Genomic DNA, 21,800 nt, shown 5'->3' with positions numbered 1-21,800 from the left:
ATGGAGCAAAAAAATCCACATCCGATCCAATAATTCCATGGAGAAAAGAGAAGAATCGGAGAAGATAGGGAGCGTGAGAAAGAGTGTTGTCAAAGCTGCATCCTACGAAACTTAAGAGACACCGAGGGAGAGTCGGGGGAGGAGGATCATGCACATTCATCATGGGCTGGAGAGAGATCTGAGAGCTTAGAGATAGGCAGAGAGAGACAGGAAAATAGAGAGAGAGAGAGAGGACCAAGAGTCAGAGAGAGAGACAGAGATAGAGAGACAGAAAGAGAGCCCAGAGACAGGGTGTGTGAGAGAGAGAGAGAGAGAGACAGAGAGAGAGAGAGAGAGACAGAGAGAGACAGAGAGAGAGAGAGAGAGAGAGACAGAAAGATAGAGAGCGGAGCAAAAGAGGACAGGAAAAGGATCACAGATCCAGTAAATATCATTGGCTCGCTCAGGGCAAAACAAGGCAAACCTCAAACTCTTACATTCCAGATAGTGACAGAGCTTTGTCAGTCACCACCATTCTGACTTTGATTGGTCACTGTCTCGGAGGCCATGACATCACTCCTAAAGCATGTGGGTCAATGAGGATCATGCACATTCATCATGCTCATTAGTGGCTCTGACTGAGCTTTGTGGCACCATCTCCTTTGTTTTGGACCAATTGTCTGTTCCGTGTGAGTGTCTGAGCCCAGCTCAGGGTGTGTGTGTGTGTACATGTGTGTGTGTGTGTGTGTGTGTGTGTGTGTGTGTGTGTTGACATGGCATCTCATGTAACTTTACATGGCAGCTCATGGTAACTTTACATGGCAGCTCATGGTAATGTTGCATGCCTCATGGTAACTTTACATGGCGACTCATTGGTAACTTGACATGGCAACTCATTGTAACTTTACATGGTAACTCATTGTAACTTTACATGGTAACTCATGGTAACTTTACATGGCAGCTCATGGTAACTTTACATGGCAGCTCATGGTTACTTTACATGGCAACTCATGGTTACTTTACATGGCAACTCATGGTTACTTTACATGGCAACTCATGGTAACTTTACATGGCAACTCATGGTAACTTTACATGGAGACAGAGAGAGAGAGAGAGGGAGAGAGAAAGACAGGGGCATAGTGAGAGAGAGAGAGAGAGAGAGGGAGAGAGACAGAGAGAGAGAGAGAGAGAGAGAGAGAGAGAGAGAGAGAGAGAGAGAGAGACAGAGAGAGAGAGGAGAGAGACAGAGAGAGAGAGGGAGAGAGGGAGAGAGAGAGAGAAAGACAGGGGCATAGTGAGAGAGAGAGAGAGAGAGAGAGAGAGAGAGAGAGACAGAGAGAGAGAGAGAGAGAGAGAGAGAGAGGGGGAGAGAGACAGAGAGAGACAGAGAGAGAGACAGAGAGAGAGGGAGAGGGGAGAGAGAGAGAGACAGAGAGAGAGAGAGAGAGAGAGAGAGAAAGACAGGGGCATAGAGAGAGAGAGAGAGAGAGAGAGAGAGGGAGAGAGAGAGAGAGAGAGAGAGGAGAGAGAGAGAGAGAGAGAGAGAGAGAGAGGAGAGAGAGAGAGAGAGAGAGAGAGAGAGGGGCAGAGAGAGAGAGAGAGAGTGAATGCTAAAAGAGAATGCCTGAGAATGATAGGTATGCGATTGGAAGTGACCAGCCCACCACCAGCTGTGCGTGTCATGTTGTGCGAGACAGTGAATGGTACACATACACATACACAAAGTATCCAATGGTCATACTTGAGTAAAAGTAAAGATAGCTTCATAGAAAATGACTCAAGTCAAAGTGAGAGTCACCCAGTAAAATACTAATAATAATAATAATACACTTGAGTAGAAGTCTGAAAGTATCTGGTTTTAAATATACTTAAATTCAAAAGTAAAATAATAAATCAAATTCTTTATATTAAAAAACCAGGGATGACCAGGGATATTTATATTGTTTATTTAGCCAGGAGTCCAACCTCCAGATCCACCAGATCAGAGGCAGTAGGGATGACCAGGGATGTTCTCTGTTTAGTGAGTCCTCCAGATCAGAGACAGTAGGGATGTTCTCTGTTTAGTGAGTCCACCAGATCAGAGGCATTAGGGATGACCAGGGATGTTCTCTGTTTAGTGAGTCCACCAGATCAGAGGCAGTAGGGATGACCAGGGATGTTCTCTGTTTAGTGAGTCCTCCAGATCAGAGGCAGTAGGGATGACCAGGGATGTTCTCTGTTTAGTGAGTCCACCAGATCAGAGGCAGTAGGGATGACCAGGGATGTTCTCTGTTTAGGGATGACCAGGGATGTCCAGTCCCAGATCAGAGGCAGTAGGGATGACCAGGGATGTTCTCTGTTTAGTGAGTCCACCAGATCAGAGGCAGTAGGGATGACCAGGGATGTTCTCTGTTTAGTGAGTCCACCAGATCAGAGGCAGTAGGGATGACCAGGGATGTTCTCTGTTCAGTGAGTCCACCAGATCAGAGGCAGTAGGGATGAACAGGGATGTTCTCTTGATAAGTGTGTGAATTGGACCCTTTTCCTGTCCTCCTGAGCATTCAAAATGAAACTTAAGTAGTACTTTCACATATTTTTTATTTAAGTACATTACACCACACACACACACACACACACACACACACACACACACACACACACACACACACACACACACACACACACACACACACACACACACACACACACACACACACACACACACACACACACACACACACACTGTCCTTCGCTGTTGAACATTAACACAGCAGTGAACCAGAAACCGAAGAGGCCTTGGTCACGCTCTGGTTTCATGAATCAAGGGTTCCTCACACCTCCAATCACACTTATTCTGAATCTCCATGAACAGTTTCCAAACACTGTGACCTACTGTGACCTTCAAGTAAAAATGAGCCGATTTGTGGTGGATATGATCTTCCAAGTTAACACTCTTCTGTCTACTGTATCTAAACTCTATCTAAAGAAACGTCCCTTTTTCAGGATCCTGTCTTTCAAAGATAATTCGTAAAAATCTAAATAACTTCACAAGCCTGTGGAACGGTCGTTAAGGGTAGTATCTAGAAGGACACTAACAGCTTACAGACGGTAGACAATTAAGGTCACAGTTATGAAAACTTAGGACACTAAAGAGTCCTTTCTATTGACTCTGAAAAACAACAAAAGAAAGATGCCCAGGGTCCCTGCTCATCTGCGTGAACATGCCTTAGGCATGCTGCGAGGAGGCATGAGGACTGCAGATGTGGCCAGGGCAATAAATTGCAATGTCCGTACTGTGAGACACCCAAGACAGCACTACAGGGAGACATGACAGACAGCTGATCGTCCTCGCAGTGGCAGGCCACGTGTAATAACACCTGCACAGGATCGGTACATCCGAACATCACACCTGCAGGACAGGTACAGGATGGCAACAACAACTGCCCGAGTTACACCAGGAATGCACAATCTCTCCATCAGTGCTCAGACTGTCCGCAGTAGGCTGAGAGAGGCTGGACTGAGGGCTTGTAGGCCTGTTGTAAGGCAGATCCTCACCAGACATCACTGGCAACAACGTTGCCTATGGACACAAACCCACCGTCACTGGATCAGACAGGCCTGGCAAAAAGTGCTCTTCACTGACGAGTCACGGTTTTGTCTCGCCAGGGGTGATGGTCGGATTCATGTTCATCGTCGAAGGAATGAGCGATACACTGAGGCCTGTACTCTGGGGCGGGATCGATTTGGAGGTGGAGGGTCCGTCATGGTCTGGGGAGGTGTGTCACAGGATCATCGGACTGAGCTTGTTGTGCTTGCAGGCAATCTCAACGCTGTGCGCTACAGGGAAGACCTCCTCCTCCCTCATGGTTCCCTTCCTGCAGGCTCATCCTGACATGACCCTCCAGCATGACAATGCCACCAGCCATACTGCTTGTTTTGTGCGTGATTTCCTGCAAGACAGGAATGTCAGTGTTCTGCCATGGCCAGCGAAGAGCCCGGATCTCAATCCCATTGAGCACGTCTGGGACGTGTTGGATCAGCGGGTGTGGGCTAGGGCCATTCCCCACAGAAATGTCCGGGAACTTGCAGGTGCCTTGGTGGAAGAGTGGAGTAACATCTCACAGCAAGAACTGGCAAATCTGGTGCAGTCCATGAGGAGGAGATGCACTGCAGTACTTAATGCAGCTGGTGGCCACATTAGATACTGACTGTTACTTTTGATTTTGACCCCCCCCCCTTTGTTCAGGGACACATTATTCCATTTCTGTTAGTCACATGTCTGTGGAACTTGTTCAATTTATGTCTCAGTTGTTGAATCCTGTTTTTTTTAAATATATAACTATCAATTTATTTCCTTTTCTATCAACTGAGTGTATGTATAATGGATGAATATATTGGGAATTATCAGGAAGGCGTCAGCTTGCAAATGTGTTGCCAAAGGGACATGTAAGTGAGATACTATGGCTTATTAGGGGTACACAATAAGTCAAAGTTTAGGATCCACTGGTTCGGAAGGAAACAGAATGGGTCGTCACAATGGGTCATCACCAAAGTTCTACAATCACGCAACAATAGCTTATGATTCCAAAACAAAGTTCACCGTGACGACTTCTAGAACACTGGCTCAAAAGAACAGACATTCTGAAAAATGTACTTCAAAAATTTGCACACATGCGAAGGAGGAACCGCTTAATATTTTTAAAAGATCAAATCCAAACATTTTTTAATAAGAAATGGATGAGAGGCCAAATAAAGAGGCCGGAAAGCTCCGTTCCAACTTTGCGTGTGGATACGACAGAGCTGAGGCGCCACCTAAGGTACGTTGAGATAAGCACAGTATTTCTGAAAGGGAAACTCAGAGATAGAATATTGTAAAATAAAAGTGAAAATGTGTGCTTCTATGTTTCAAGCCAAAGAAGAGAAGGACTAACCCACCAACTGAGGATGCTGTAGAACACTGTATCACTATTCGCTCTTTGCCACCTGAGCTGGTGAGATAACCACATCACACTGTGTGGTAGAGTATCATTTAAAATGGTCAAGTGCAAAGCTAGACCTAATGCACACATTTGATCACAGACAGGAAGTGTAACTTTCTCGTTGTTTCGTTTGTTACATAAACCGTCAATCTAACTAACCACTGTCAGAATATGGATTTGAACATTGTGCTATGATGGTCTCTGCTGTGTCTCTGCTCATAAACGGATCTCGATCTCCAACCAATCACACCCAAGCTGGAAGAGATTCTGTCCAGAGTGTCAGTCAGTGACGTCATCGCCTTTGGAGCCACTTGCAGCACCTACCACCAGCTGAGCCTAAGCTCCTCCCTCTGGAGACGGCTCTGCCATCGCCAGGCAACGGGGACGCAGCAGCCTTCCGCTGCCCCGCCCAACGACTGGCGAAGGACAGCAATCTTGAAATGTAAGACTAGAGGGAGAGACAGAGTCTGTTGCGCTTTAATCAAATGGATTATGTTCTGTTTGACTATATGCTGAAATAACATATAAAACGCAACATGCAACAGTTTCAAATATTTTACTGAGTTACAGTTCATATAAGGAAATCAGTCAATTGAAATGAATTCATGTAGACCCGAATCTATGGATTTCACATGACTGGGAATACAGATATACACCTGTTGGTCAGAGACACCTTACAACAACAACAAAAAAAGGCAGGGGTGTGGATCAGAAAAGCAGTCTGTATCTGCTGTGACCACCATGTGCCTCACGCAGAGCGACACATCTCCTTCACATGGAGTTGATCAGGTTGTTGATTGTGGCCTGTGGAATGTTGTTCCACTCCTCTTCAATGGCTGTGCGAAGTTGCTGGGTATTGGCGGGAACTGGAACACGCTGTCATACACGTCGATCCACAGCATCCCAAACATACTCAATGGGGTCACATGTCTGGTGAGTATGCAGGTCATGGAAGAACTGGGACATTTTCAGCTTCCAGGAATTGTGTACAGATCCTTGCGACATGGGGGCCGTGCATTATCATGCTGAAACATGAGGTGATGGTGGTGGATAAATGACACAACGGGCCTCAGGATCTCGTCACGGTATCTCTGTGCATTCAAATTACCATTGATAGAATGCAGTTGTGTTCATTATCCATAACTTATGCCGACTCATACCATAACCCCGCCGCCACCATAGGGCACTCTGTTCATAACGTTGACATCAGCAAACCGCTCACCCACACCACACCGTACATATGGTCTGCGGTTATGAGGCCGGTTGGACGTACTGCCAAATTCTCTAAAACAACGTTGGAGTGGCCATTTATTGTCCCCAGCACAAGGTGCACCTGTGTAATGATCATGCTGTTTAATCAGCTTCTTGATATACTACACCTGTCAGATGGATGGTTTATTTTGACAAAGGAGAAATGCTCATTAACAGGGATGTAAACAAATTTGTGCACAACATTTCAGCGAAATACGTTTTTTGGGCGTATGGAAAATTTCTAGGATCTTTTATTTCAGCTCATGAAACATGGGACCAACACTTTACATGTTGAGTTTATGTTTTTTGTTCAGTGTTCATCATCATTTGACCGTTACGAATGATACCATCACATATGAAAACACTGTCTCCTGAGAAAACAGAAAATGAAACATGAGATCAAATCAACAAAATATTACAATGATCTATTGAATCAGTCCCACTCAAGACCTTCTCTCTACTCCCCACAGACTCCCAGGGCCTCCAGATGCAGCGTTTGGGCAGTGGGTGGTCCCGGACTCCCCAGTGGTGCAGGTCCGGGGGTCCCTCTGTGTCCCTTGCCGTTGTTCCTCCCCTGGCACTGGGCTACAGAAGGTCCCTGCCAACCCGCGACCACCTCCTGCTGTTTGACTACCAGGGCACCGTCTTCCTGCTGCGCAACGCCGCCACATCATCGCTCCGCGGTCACATGACTTGGAGGAGGGCCTCACGCCACACTGTGCTGTGTCAGAATGCCAAAGATGTGAGTGGGGAGGGGGGTATTCTCACAAGCCATGATCAATTCTCAAGCTATTTAGCTAGCCAGTATCTGAGTGGGGGGGTACAGATTAGCTAGCCAGTATGTGAGTGGGGGGTACAGATTAGCTAGCCAGTATGTGAGTGGGAGGGGGTGGGGTACAGATTAGCTAGCCAGTATGTGAGTGGGGGTACAGATTAGCCAGCCAGTATGTGAGTGGGGGGGTACAGATTAGCTAGCCAGTAGGGGGAAGTTAAACAGGAAGTTAAACTTTAGCTTGAACACTTTATAACCCCCACCACCACCCCCCCACACACACACACACACACACACACACACACACACACTCTCTCTCTGTCTCTCTCTCTCTCTGTCTCTCTCTGTCTCTCTCTCTCTCTCTCTGTCTCTCTCTCTCTCTCTCTCTCTATCACTCTCTGTCTCTCTCTCTCTCTCTCTGTCTCTCTCTCTCTCTCTCTCTCTCTGTTCCTCTCGCTCCTCCACTCATAGTTTGCCGTGGATCCCCGTAGCGACAACTCCTTCCGTCAGTACATATACGTCCTGGTGAGCCGTGCTAACAGTGGTGCAGAGGCCGTACCCCCCAGCTGGCCCGACGCCCCCGGCTCGGCCCCCCCTCTCACCCCTCCGCGGTGTGACTGTGTGGAAGTGTTCCAGCAGGACACCAGCCAGAGGGTGTTCCGGATGACCTTTCACCCCTCCCTGACCTTCATACAGCTCCGCCTCACCGGCTCCGAGGTCAACAGGGTCCTGCTGCTGCTCACTGGTCAGTGTCTCTGAACATCAGATGATTTTCAATTCAAAAGGATTTTCAATTGAAAGTTTGATGTGGGGAGTTTTACAACCCAATGCCACACCGTGAATTAAACATCAGGAATTACATTTGATTTAAATATATAGTGCATTCGAAAAGTATTCAGACCTCTTGACTTTTTCCACATTTTGTTACATTACAGCCTTATTACAAAACTGATTAAATAGTTTTTTCCCCTCATCAATCTACACATTTTTTTTGCAAATTTTCACATAAGTATTCAGACCCTTTACTCAGTACTTGAAGCACCTTTGGCATTGATTACAGCCTCGAGTCTTTTTGGGTATGGCGCTACAAGCTTGGCACACCTGTACTTGGGGAGTTTCTCCCATTCTTCTCTGCAGATCCTCTCAAGCTCTGTCAGGTTGGATGGGCAGTGTCAATGCACAGCTATTTTCAGGTTTCTCCAGAGATGTTCGATCGGGTTCAAGTCCGGGCTCTGGCTGGGCCACTCAAGGACATTCAGAGACTTGTCCCGAAGCCACTCCTGCATTGTCTTGGCTGTGTGCTTAGGGTCATTGTCCTGTTGTAAGGTGAACCTTCGCCCCAGTCTGAGGTCCTGAGGGCTCTGGAGCAGCTTTTCATCAAGGATCTCTCTTTACTTTGCTCCATTCATCTTTCCCTTGATCCTGACTAGTCTCCCTGTCCACCCTATTTAAACCTGACTAGTCTCCCAGTCCCCCCTCTTCAAACCTGACTAGTCTCCCAGTCCCCGCTCTTCAGACCTGACTAGTCTCTCAGTCCACCCTAAATAATCCTGACTAGTCTCCCAGTCCACCCTATTTAAACCTGACTAGTCTCCCAGTCCCCCCTCTTCAGACCTGACTAGTCTCTCAGTCCTCCCTCTTCAGACCTGACTAGTCTCTCAGTCCTCCCTCTTCAGACCTGACTAGTCTCCCAGTCCCCCCTCTTCAGACCTGACTAGTCTCTCAGTCCTCCCTCTTCAAACCTGACTAGTCTCCCAGTCCCCCTCTTCAAACCTGACTAGTCTCCTCAGTCCCCCTCTTCAAACCTGACTAGTCTCCTAGTCCCCCTCTTCAAACCTGACTAGTCTCCCAGTCCCCCTCTTCAAACCTGACTAGTCTCCCAGTCCTCCTCTTCCCCTAGTTCAATTCAAATCTGACTAGTCTCCCAGTCCCCCTCTTCAAATCTGACTAGTCTCCCAGTCCCCCTCTTCAAACCTGACTAGTCTCCCAGTCCTCCCTCTTCAAACCTGACTAGTCTCCCAGTCCACCCTCTTCAAATTTGACTAGTCTCCCAGTCCTCCCTCTTCAAACCTGACTAGTCTCCCAGTCCCCCTATTCAAATCTGACTAGTCTCCCAGTCCCCCTCTTCAAACCTGACTAGTCTCCCAGTCCTCCCTCTTCAAACCTGACTAGTCTCCCAGTCCACCCTCTTCAAATTTGACTAGTCTCCCAGTCCCCCTCTTCAAACCTGACTAGTCTCCCAGTCCTCCCTCTTCAAACCTGACTAGTCTCCCATTCCCTCCTATTCAAATCTGACTAGTCTCCCAGTCCCCCTCTTCAAACCTGACTAGTCTCCCAGTCCTCCCTCTTCAAACCTGACTAGTCTCCCAGTCCACCCTCTTCAAATTTGACTAGTCTCCCAGTCCCCCTCTTCAAACCTGACTAGTCTCCCAGTCCCCCCTCTTCAAACCTGACTAGTCTCCCAGTCCTCCCTCTTCAAACCTGACTAGTCTCCCATTCCCTCCTATTCAAACCTGACTAGTCTCCTAGTCCCCCCTCTTCAAACCTGAATAGTCTCCTCTGACTAGTCTCCCAGTCCCTCCTATTCAAACCTGACTAGTCTCCCAGTCCTCCCTCTTCAAACCTGACTAGTCTCCAAGTCCCCTTTATGTAATCCATTTTAGAACAAGGCTATAACGTAACAAAATGTAGGAAAAGTCAAGGGGTCTGAATACTTTCCGTAGACACTGTAAATAGTTTACAAGGTCCCTGACATATAAATGAAAGCCAGTAAATTAACAACTTGTTTGTCTGAATTGTATCTCTCCATTTCCACCCTCAGATTCTGGGAAGGTCTATTCCCTGTCTGTGAATGAGACCCTGTTGAACACGCCCCGTTCCTACACCGTGCAGCTGGCTCTGAAGAAGATCAGCATCTCTCTGCCTCACCTGCCCATCGCTCAGGTCCATTCCAGCTACAGCAGCATCCTCTACCTCACAGGTAAATATCACAGCACAGTTAGCATTGTTTCCTGCGAAAACTCCATTGAAAAGAAGCTTGAGTTCAGTATATGACAGTTTCTGCGTGCAACAATGCTTCTTACATTGCGGTTTTCCATCCATGCTGGTATAAAAATGTGTCATAAATCCCTTTCTCTCTTTCTCAGGTGAGGGTTCAGTCTATTTGGAGGTGCACTCCGTTGGTGTGTATCGTCAGTTCATTGGGACCCAGCAGGGTTACGATCCCCATGACATCCACACCCCTCTGCCGCTCTCCCTGCCCTACAAGGTGCAGAGATACATTTCCACCAAACACACGTTTGTCCACAGGTACACTCTTAGAGAAAATGGTTCTGAAAAGGGTTCTTCAGCTTTCGCCAAAGGATATTCCAGATAGAACACTTTTGGGTTCCATGTAGAACACTTTTGGGTTCCATGTAGAACACTTTTGGGTTCCATGTAGAACACTTTTGGGTTCCATGTAGAACACTTTTGTTATCCTAGGGGGACAGCCAAATAACCTTTTAAGGTTCTAGATAGCACCTTTGTGTAGTATACATGGTATATTAGAATATATGGTATATTAGTGTATATGGTATATTGGTATATATGGTCTATTAGTATATATGGTATATTAGTATATATGGTATATTGGTATATATGGTATATTAGTATATATGGTATATTGGTATATATGGTATATTGTATATATGGTATATTGGTATATATGGTGTATTAGTATATATTATATTGGTATATATGGTATATTAGTATATATGGGAAATTAGTATATATGGAAAATTAGTATATATGGTATATTAGTATATATGGTATATTAGTATATATGGTATATTAGTATATATGGTCTATTAGTATATATGATATATTAGTATATATGGTATATTAGTACATATGGTATATTAGTATATATGGTATATTAGTAGATAGGGTCTATTAGTATATATGGTATATATGGTATATTGGTATATATGGTATATTAGTATGTATGGTATATTGGTATATATGGTATATTAGTATATATGGTATATTGGTATATATGGTATATTGGTATATATGTTATATTAGTATATATGGTAAATTAGTTTATATGGTATATTGGAAATATGGTATATTGGTATATTGGTATATATGGTATATTAGTATATATTATATTTGTATATATGGTATATTGGTATATATGGTATATTAGTATATATTATATAGGTATATATGGGAAATTAGTTTATATGGAAAATTAGTATATATGGTATATTAGTAGATAGGGTCTATTAGTATATATGGTATATTAGTTTATATGGTATATTTGTATAAATGGTATATTAGTATATATGGTATATTAGTATATAGGGTCTATTAGTATATATGGTATATTAGTACATATGGTATATTAGTATATATGGTATATTAGTAGATAGGGTCTATTAGTATATATGGTATATATGGTATATTGGTATATATGGTATATTAGTATGTATGGTATATTGGTATATATGGTATATTAGTATATATGGTATATTGGTATATATGGTATATTGGTATATATGTTATATTAGTATATATGGTAAATTAGTTTATATGGTATATTGGAAATATGGTATATTGGTATATTGGTATATATGGTATATTAGTATATATTATATTTGTATATATGGTATATTGGTATATATGGTATATTAGTATATATTATATAGGTATATATGGGAAATTAGTTTATATGGAAAATTAGTATATATGGTATATTAGTAGATAGGGTCTATTAGTATATATGGTATATTAGTTTATATGGTATATTTGTATAAATGGTATATTAGTATATATGGTATATTAGTATATAGGGTCTATTAGTATATATGGTATATTAGTATATATGGTATATATGGTATATTGGTATATATGGTATATTAGTATATATGGTATATTAGTATATATGGTATATAGGTATATATGGTATATTAGTATATATGGTATATTAGTATATATGGTCTATTAGTATATATGGTATATTAGTATATATGGTCTATTAGTACATATGCTATATTAGTATATATGGTATATTAGTATATATGGTATATTAGCATATATGGTATATTAGTACGTATGGTATATTAGTACATATGGTATATTAGTATATATGGTATAATATTTTGTGTGGTCTATTAGTACATATGGTATATTAGTATACATGGTATATTAGTATATATGGTATATTAGTACATATGGTATATATGGTCTATTAATACATATGGTATATTAGTATATATGGTATATTAGTACATATGGTATATTAGTATATAATATCTATTAATACATATGGTTTATTAGTATATATGGTATATTAGTATATATGGTCTATTAATACATATGGTATATTAGTACATATGGTATATTAGTATATATGATCTATTAATACATATGGTTTATTAGTACATATGGTATATTAGTATATATGATCTATTAATACATATGGTTTATTAGTATATATGGTATATTAGTATATATGGTCTATTAGTATGTATGGTATATTGGTATATATGGTATATTGGTATATATGGTATATTAGTATATATGGTATATTGGTATATATGTTATATTGGTATATATGGTATATTAGTATATATGGTATATTAGTTTATATGGTATATTGGAAATATGGTATATTGGTATATATGGTATATTGTTATATATGGTATATTAGTATATATTGTATATTGGTATATATGATATATTAGTATATATGGTATATTAGTACATATGGTATATTAGTATATATGGTATATTAGTATATATGGTCTATTAGTATATATGATATATTAGTATATATGGTATATTAGTACATATGGTATATTAGTATATATGGTATATTAGTAGATAGGGTCTATTAGTATATATGGTATATATGGTATATTGGTATATATGGTATATTAGTATGTATGGTATATTGGTATATATGGTATATTAGTATATATGGTATATTGGTATATATGGTATATTGGTGATATGTTATATTAGTATATATGGTAAATTAGTTTATATGGTATATTGGTATATTGGTATATTGGTATATATGGTGTATTAGTATATATTATATTTGTATATATGGTATATTGGTATATATGGTATATTAGTATATATTATATAGGTATATATGGGAAATTAGTATATATGGAAAATTAGTATATATGGTATATTAGTAGATAGGGTCTATTAGTATATATGGTATATTAGTTTATATGGTATATTTGTATAAATGGTATATTGGTATATATGGTATATTAGTATATATGGTATATTAGTATATAGGGTCTATTAGTATATATGGTATATTAGTATATATGGTATATATGGTATATTAGTATATATGGTATATTAGTATATATGGTCTATTAGTATATATGGTCTATTAGTATATATGGTATATTAGCATATATGGTATATTAGTACGTATGGTATATTAGTACATATGGTATATTAGTATATATGGTATAATATTATGTGTGGTCTATTAGTACATATGGTATATTAGTATACATGGTATATTAGTACATATGGTATATATGGTCTATTAATACATATGGTATATTAGTATATATGGTATATTAGTACATATGGTCTATTAGTATATATGATCTATTAATACATATGGTTTATTAGTACATATGGTATATTAGTATATATGATCTATTAATACATATGGTATATTAGTACATATGGTCTATTAGTATATATGATCTATTAATACATATGGTTTATTAGTACATATGGTATATTAGTATATATGATCTATTAATACATATGGTTTATTAGTATATATGGTATATTAGTATATATGGTCTATTAGTATGTATGGTATATTGGTATATATGGTATATTGGTATATATGGTATATTAGTATATATGGTATATTGGTATATATGTTATATTGGTATATATGGTATATTAGTTTATATGGTATATTGGAAATATGGTATATTGGTATATTGGTATATATGGTATATTGGTTTATATGGTATATTAGTATATATTGTATATTGGTATATATGTTATATTGGTATATATGGTATATTAGTATATATGGTATATTAGTTGACATGGTATATTGGAAATATGGTATATTGGTATATTGGTATATATGGTATATTGGTATATATAGTATATTAGTATATATTATATTTGTATATATGGTATATTGGTATATATGGTATATTAGTATATATTATATTTGTATATATGGTATATTGGTATATATGGTATATTAGTATATATTATATTGGTATATATGGTAAATTAGTATAAATGGAAAATTAGTATAGATGGTATATTATTAGATAGGGTCTATTAGTATATATGGTATATTAGTTTATATGGTATATTGGTATAAATGGTATATTGGTATATATGGTATATTAGTATATATGGTATATTAGTATATATGGTATATTAGTATATATATGGTATATTAGTAGATCGGGTCTATTAGTATATATGGTATATTAGTATATATGGTATATATGGTATATTGGTAAATATGGTATATTAGTATATATGGTATATTAGTATATATGGTATATTGGTATATATGGTATATTAGTACATATGGTATATTAGTATATATGGTATATTAGTATATATGGTATATTAGTATATATTATATTGGTATATATGGTATATTAGTATATATGGTATATTAGTATATATGGTATATTAGTATATATGGTATATTAGTATATATGATCTATTAATACATATGGTTTATTAGTATAAATGGTATATTAGTATATATGGTCTATTAATACATATGGTATATTAGTATATATGGTATATTAGTACATATGGTATATTAGTATATATGATCTATTAATACATATGGTTTATTAGTACATATGGTATATTAGTATATATGGTCTATTAGTATATTTGGTATATTAGTTTATATGGTATATTGGTATATATGATATATATGGTATATTAGTATATATGGTCTATTAGTATATATGGTATATTAGTATATATGGTATATTAGTACATGTGGTATATTAGTACATATGGTCTATTAGTATATATGGTATATTAGTATATATGGTATATTAGTACATATGGTCTATTAGTATATATGGTATGTTAGTATATATGGTATATTTGTATAAATGTCTATTAGTACATATGGTATATTAGTATATATGGTATATTAGTATATATGGTATATTAGTGTTTATGGTATATTAGTATATATGGTCTATTAGTACATATGCTATATTAGTATATATGGTATATTAGTATATATGGTATATTAGTACATATGGTATATTAGTATATATGATCTATTAATACTTATATATTAGTATAAATGGTATATTAGTATATATGGTCTATTAATACATATGGTATATTAGTACATATTATATATATGGTCTATTAATACATATGGTATATTAGTATATATGGTATATATTAGTACATGTGGTATATTAGTATATATAGTATATTAGTATATATGGTATATTAGTACATATGGTATATTAGTATATATGGTATATTAGTACATATGCTATATTAGTATATATGGTCTATTAGTACATATGATATATTAGTATATATGGTATGTTAGTATATATGGTATATTTGTATAAATGTCTATTAGTACATATGGTATATTAGTATATATGGTATATTAGTATATATGGTATATTAGTGTTTATGGTATATTAGTATATATGGTCTATTAGTACATATGCTATATTAGTATATATGGTATATTAGTATATATGGTATATTAGTACATATGGTATATTAGTATATATGATCTATTAATACTTATGGTTTATTAGTATAAATGGTATATTAGTATATATGGTCTATTAATACATATGGTATATTAGTATATATGGTATATTAGTACATATGATATATATGGTATATTAGTATATATGGTATATTAGTATATATGGTATATTAGTACATGTGGTATATTAGTACATATGGTCTATTAGTATATATGGTATATTAGTATATATGGTATATTAGTATATATGGTATATTAGTATATATGGTATATTAGTACATATGGTATATTAGTATATATGGTATGTTAGTATATATGGTATATTAGTATATATGGTATATTAGTATATATGGTATATTAGTACATGTGGTATATTAGTACATATGGTCTATTAGTATATATGGTATATTAGTATATATGGTATATTAGTATATATGGTATATTAGTATATATGGCATATTAGTACATATGGTATATTAGTATATATGGTATATTAGTATATATGGTATATTAGTACATATGGTCTATTAGTATATATGGTATATTAGTATATATGGTATATTAGTATATATGGTATATTAGTACATATGGTATATTAGTATATATGGTCTATTAGTATATTTGGTATATTAGTTTATATGGTATATTGGTATATATGATATATATGGTATATTAGTATATATGGTATATTAGTATATATGGTATATTAGTACATGTGGTATATTAGTACATATGGTCTATTAGTATATATGGTATATTAGTATATATGGTATATTAGTATATATGGTATATTAGTATATATGGTATATTAGTACATATGGTATATTAGTATATATGGTATATTAGTACATATGGTATATTAGTATATATGGTCTATTACTACATATGGTATATTAGTATATATGGTATGTTAGTATATATGGTATATTTGTATAAATGTCTATTAGTACATATGGTATATTAGTATATATGTTATATTAGTACATATGGTATATTAGTATATATTATCTTTTAATACATATGGTTTATTAGTATATATGGTATATTAGTATATATGGTCTATTAATACATATGGTATATTAGTACATATGGTATATTAGTATATATGATCTATTAATACATATGGTTTATTAGTACATATGGTATATTAGTATATATGATCTATTAATACATATGGTATATTAGTATATATGGTCTATTAGTATATTTGGTATATTAGTTTATATGGTATATTGGTATATATGATATATATGGTATATTAGTATATATGGTCTATTAGTATATATGGTCCATGCATGCAGGATTCAAACCTACAACGGAGTTACCTTTGACCTCTGCTAGGTGGTGAAGTGCTCTCTGGGACTGAGCCACTTGTGCCTGCTGGACGATTGTGGCCGAGTCTTCATGCAGGGCAGCAACCGTTATGGACAGCTTGGCACAGGAGATAAGATCGACCGCGGCGAACCCACAGAGGTGTGTGTCTGTGCTTCCTCCCTTGTACACCTTACTGTCCAGTTTCCAGTTGAAACTACATTTCTCTACACCACAATATCAAAATCCATCAGGTAACAATTCCCCCTCTCCCCTGTTGTAGGTGGTACTGTCCATGACTCCAGTGGAGGTGTGGTGTGGACTGAACCACTCGCTCGCCCTGCTGCAAGGGGAGTCTGGAGTGAAGGAAGTACAGGGCTGTGGCTGTGGAGGAGGCCGCCGACTGCCCGGCTGCTCCAAGGGAAGCGCTGTGTTCATCAAACTGAACATCAAGGTAAAGCTGCACTCTTTGTAATCTCACTCTGGACATTTGATTGGTTAATTATCTAGCTGTTGGATTGGTTAATTTTCTTGCTGTCGGATTGGTTAATTATCTAGCTGTCGGATTGGTTAATAATCTAGGTGTCGGATTGGTTAATTTTCTAGCTGTTTGATTGGTTAATTACAGTTGAAGTTGGAAGTTTACATACACTTAGGTTGGAGTCATAGGCTAATTGACATCTTTTGAGTCAATTGGAGGTGTACATGTGAATGTATTTCAAGGCCTACCTTCAAACTCAGTGCCTCTTTGCTTGACATCATGGGAAAATCAAAATAAATCAGCTGAGACCTCAGAAAAAAATTGTAGACCTCCACAAGTCTGGTTCATCCTTGGGAGCAATTTCCAAACGCCTGAAGGTACCATGTTCATCTGTACAAACAACAGTACGCAAGTATAACCACCATGGGACCAGGCAGCCATCATACTGCTCAGGAAGGAGACGCGTTCTGTCTCCTAGAGATTAATGTACTTTGGTGCAAAAAGTGCAAATCAATCCTAGAACAACAGCAAAGGACCTTGTGAAGATGCTGGAGGAAACAGGTACAAAAGTATTTATACCCACAGTAAAACAAGTCCTATATCGACATAACCTGAAAGGCCGCTCAGCAAGGAAGAGGCCACTGCTCCAAAACCGCCATAAAAAAAAGCCAGACTAGTTTGCAACTGCACATGGGGACAAAGATCGTACTCTTTGGAGAAATGTCCTCTGGTCTGATGAAACAAAAATGGAACTGGAACTCCAATCTTTATGTTTGGAGGAAAAAGGGGGAGGCTTGCAAGCCGAAGAACACCATCCCAACCGTGAAGCACGGTGGTGGCAGCATCATGTCGTGGGGGTGCTTTGCTGCAGGAGGGTCTGGTGTGCTTCACAAAATAGATGGCTTCATGAGGCAGGAAAATTATGTGGATATATTGAAGCAACATCTCAAGACATCAGTCAGGAAGTTAAAGCTTGGTTGCAAATGGGTCTTCCAAATGGACAATGACCCCAAGCATACTTCCAAAGTTGTGGCAAAATGGCTTAAGGACAACAAAGTCCAGGTATTGGAGTGGCCATCAGAAAGCCCTGACCTCAATCCCATAGAAAATTTGTGGGCAGAACTGAAAAAGCATGTGCGAGCAAGGAGGCCAACAAACCTGACTCAGTTACACCAGCTCTGTCAGGAGGAATGGGCCAAAGTTCACCCAACTTATTGTGGGAAGCTTGTGGAAGGCTACACGACATGTTTGACCCAAGTTACACAATTTAAAGGCAATGCTACCAAATACTAATTGAGTGTATGTAAACTTCTGACCCACTGGGAATGTGATGAAAGAAATAAAAGCTGAAATAAATCATTCTCTCTACTATTATTCTGACATTTCACATTATTAAAATAAAGTGGTGATCCTAACTGACTTAAGACAGGGAATTGTTACTACGATTAAATGTCAGGAATTGTGTAAAACTGAATTTAAATATATTTGGCTAAGGTGTATGTAAACTTCTGACTTCAACTGTATCTAGCTAGCTATAGACCTATGTTTGGGATTGACCATCAGGCACTGCGACAGGAGTGGAACGGACGCTGCTCTTTGATGCAGAGTAGCTCACATTTTGAGAGCATGGAGAGGCCAGAGATAGTAAATTGGAAGCATGGAGAGGCCAGAGATGGTAAATTGGAAGCATGGAGAGGCCAGAGATGGTAAATTGGAAGCATGGAGAGGCCAGAGATGGTAGATTGGAAGCATGGAGAGGCCAGAGATGGTAAATTGGAAGCATGGAGAGGCCAGAGATGGTAAATTGGAAGCATGGAGAGGCCAGAGATGGTAAATTGGAAGCATGGAGAGGCCAGAGATGGTAAATTGGAAGCATGGAGAGGCCAGAGATGGTAAATTGGAAGCATGGAGAGGCCAGAGATGGTAAATTGGAAGCATGGAGAGGCCAGAGATGGTAGATTGGAAGCATGGAGAGGCCAGAGATGGTAAATTGGAAGCATGGAGAGGCCAGAGATGGTAAATTGGAAGCATGGAGAGGCCAGAGATACCCAGACTAGTACATTGTGCTCAGGAACAGATGTTGGGTATTGGAGAACGGCCATCAGTGTTTGATCTGCAAACAATACAGCGGATGAAGGCTCTGCATGAGCAAGGTGAATGGATAAATGTGGTTATGGACAGCGAGGGAGATGGAGTAGAGCCCAGTGCAGAGGGAAGATGTGTGTTGAGGAAGAATGGCACCAAGTACAAACCGTATTCTGCTGTCTCAGAAATGTAACCTGATAAGAATGAGGATGAATCACTGTACCTGCGGTGGCAGGTGTTGAGAAGACCTCAGAGTCCCAGCCTCTCCCCTATGGTCATGCAAAAGATGATTCTTGCCCAGTGGGGGTGAAACTTTTGTAGAAAGTGGATCCCTACATTTTGACTGACCCATATGTAGTCTCAGGCTGGGTAGAAAAGAATGTGGGTTCTGTTCAAATCGGTGAAGGTAGCTCGAAGTGGACTTGGTGTTTCTTAGGCCCAGAGGGAGCGAGTGCTTCACATCACAGGCCTCAGGACAAAACCTGTGACTTCTCCGGAGCAGGGCGCCTTTGAAAGGAGTGATTACTGGGGTGAGGTGGTGCAACTAAAGTTGAAGATTCCCTGTGTCTGTGACACCTGCCGTTTGGCAAGTGTAGTGAAACTGAGAAGACACCGTTATAGTCCTTTTGAGTTTTGAAGCAGAGTATTTACTTGACCAAGTCATGTTAGGAAATGTCAGTTATTCCAATGAGAGCTTTTGTGCCGAACCCACTGAGGTGTTTCAGATGCCAAGCTCATGGTCATGTTGCAGCAGTGTGGAGGAGGTACATTCCAAGATGTGAGAAGTGTGCAGGAAGGCATGGGACAAAGGAATGTGTAGTATCGGGGGTAAAAAAAAACAGTGTGTGTCAATTGTGGGGATACCCATGTTGCTGGGGATCAGAAGTGCCTGGTGCGAGAGAGACAGGTTGAGGTTGGCAGGGTCAGAGTAGAACAGAAGTTCACATATGCTGAGGCAGTGAAGAGAGTAGAGGATGATGGGTCAAGGGTGAGTAGTTTTGCCTAGGCCAATAAAGAGTGATATAATTTGTGCTTCAGCAAGGTTGGCTTCTTAGCATATCAACTGTACTGCAGAAATTAAACATAAATGACAGAAACTAGATGTTGTGGTGCCAGCTGTAGAGAAGTACTCGGGTGTACGAGGTTTTACTGTGGAAGAGTTACACTCTGCGTTGAACTAAAGAGTCCCATCCTCCCAGCCTCCCGTCCTCCCAGCCTCCCATCCTCCCAGCCTCCGTCCTCCCAGCCTCCCGTCCTCCCACCCTCCCATCTCCTCCCAGCCTCCCGTCCTCCCGTCCTCCCAGCCTCCCGTCCTCCCAGCCTCCCGTCCTCCCAGCCTCCCGTCCTCCTCCCAGCCTCTCGTCCTCCCGTCCTCCCATCCTCCCAGCCTCCCGTCCTCCCAGCCTCCCGTCCTCCCAGCCTGGTGTAAGATCAGTTAGGGTCAAAGAAGTGGAATGAGGTGTTTAAAAAAAAAAAAAAATGAAATAGTGGAGGGTTAGTTTAAAAAAAAAGAATCTAACGTGATCGACCATACACTCCTACACAGTAGGTGGCGGCATGCACAAACTGTGTGAACGCCATCATACCAAAGAAGAAGACTTATATTTGGTACTGTCTTCTTTAACTATTGTATCTGTCTTCTTTCTCTCTTCCCCCAGGTGCCCCGTGCTGCCCGCTCTCTCTGTGCCTCCAAGGACTGCCTCTTCCTGCTCTGTTGCCATGACATCGCCGAGCCCCCGCTGTTCCGCTGCCCCCCCCCTGTAAAGGAGGAGGATGAGGAGGAAAGTGAGGTGGCGAGAGATGAGAGGGAGAGGCTGATCTGGCAACTAGCCCAGCTGAGGGAGTGTGAGAGTCTGAGGCGAAAGGTGGACATCCTCCGCTGGGCTGTGCAGCGACACATGACCATTAACCCCGCCCACAGGGAGTTCCTGGTCCAAGCGCTGATCGCCATCCGGTCCGTGTCTGACGAGCCCAGCAGCCAGTCGTAACCACATTCACCAACAATGCCACTTTTTTCGTCCTAACAGAATGTTTTTTTTTATGCTATATGAAACAATTGTGGCCAAAGACTCCATCCACATTTGATGTTTTATTTTGCTTAATAAAAACAGCAGCATCAGTGTTTGTGTCAAATGTATTAATCCCTCGATCCTGTATCCCTGAATCACGGTTCTGACTAGAGCT

At 39.3% G+C, this 21,800-nt stretch overlaps 1 protein-coding gene across 1 annotated transcript; it reads left to right on the top strand.

Annotated features, from left to right (window-relative positions):
- The first annotated feature begins 4,254 nt into the window (after positions 1–4,254).
- On the top strand, positions 4,255–21,737 carry LOC112214906 (F-box only protein 24). The gene is made up of 9 exons (XM_042297846.1): positions 4,255–4,949; positions 5,193–5,379; positions 6,659–6,930; positions 7,432–7,705; positions 9,782–9,940; positions 10,107–10,228; positions 17,081–17,212; positions 17,334–17,504; positions 21,275–21,737. Exons 3-9 carry the CDS (start codon positions 6,676–6,678, stop codon positions 21,602–21,604), a joined length of 1,443 nt encoding a protein of 480 aa, XP_042153780.1. The 5' UTR covers positions 4,255–4,949; positions 5,193–5,379; positions 6,659–6,675; the 3' UTR covers positions 21,605–21,737.
- The last annotated feature ends 63 nt before the right edge of the window (positions 21,738–21,800 follow it).

This window comes from Oncorhynchus tshawytscha, linkage group LG15 (assembly GCF_018296145.1).
Source record: "Oncorhynchus tshawytscha isolate Ot180627B linkage group LG15, Otsh_v2.0, whole genome shotgun sequence".
Lineage (NCBI taxonomy): Eukaryota > Metazoa > Chordata > Actinopteri > Salmoniformes > Salmonidae > Oncorhynchus > Oncorhynchus tshawytscha.
The sequence above is the reverse complement of the archived record's forward strand: the minus strand, read 5'-3'. Positions and strand labels throughout refer to the sequence as shown.

Excerpts from the sequence above, each read along its gene's own strand:
- LOC112214906 (XM_042297846.1), top strand. The coding sequence starts at position 6,676 with ATGCAGCGTTTGGGCAGTGGGTGGTCCCGGACTCCCCAGTGGTGCAGG. Across the intron at positions 6,931-7,431 it reads TGTGTCAGAATGCCAAAGAT|TTTGCCGTGGATCCCCGTAG; the intron begins GTGAGTGGGGAG and ends CTCCACTCATAG. Across the intron at positions 17,505-21,274 it reads TCATCAAACTGAACATCAAG|GTGCCCCGTGCTGCCCGCTC; the intron begins GTAAAGCTGCAC and ends CTCTTCCCCCAG.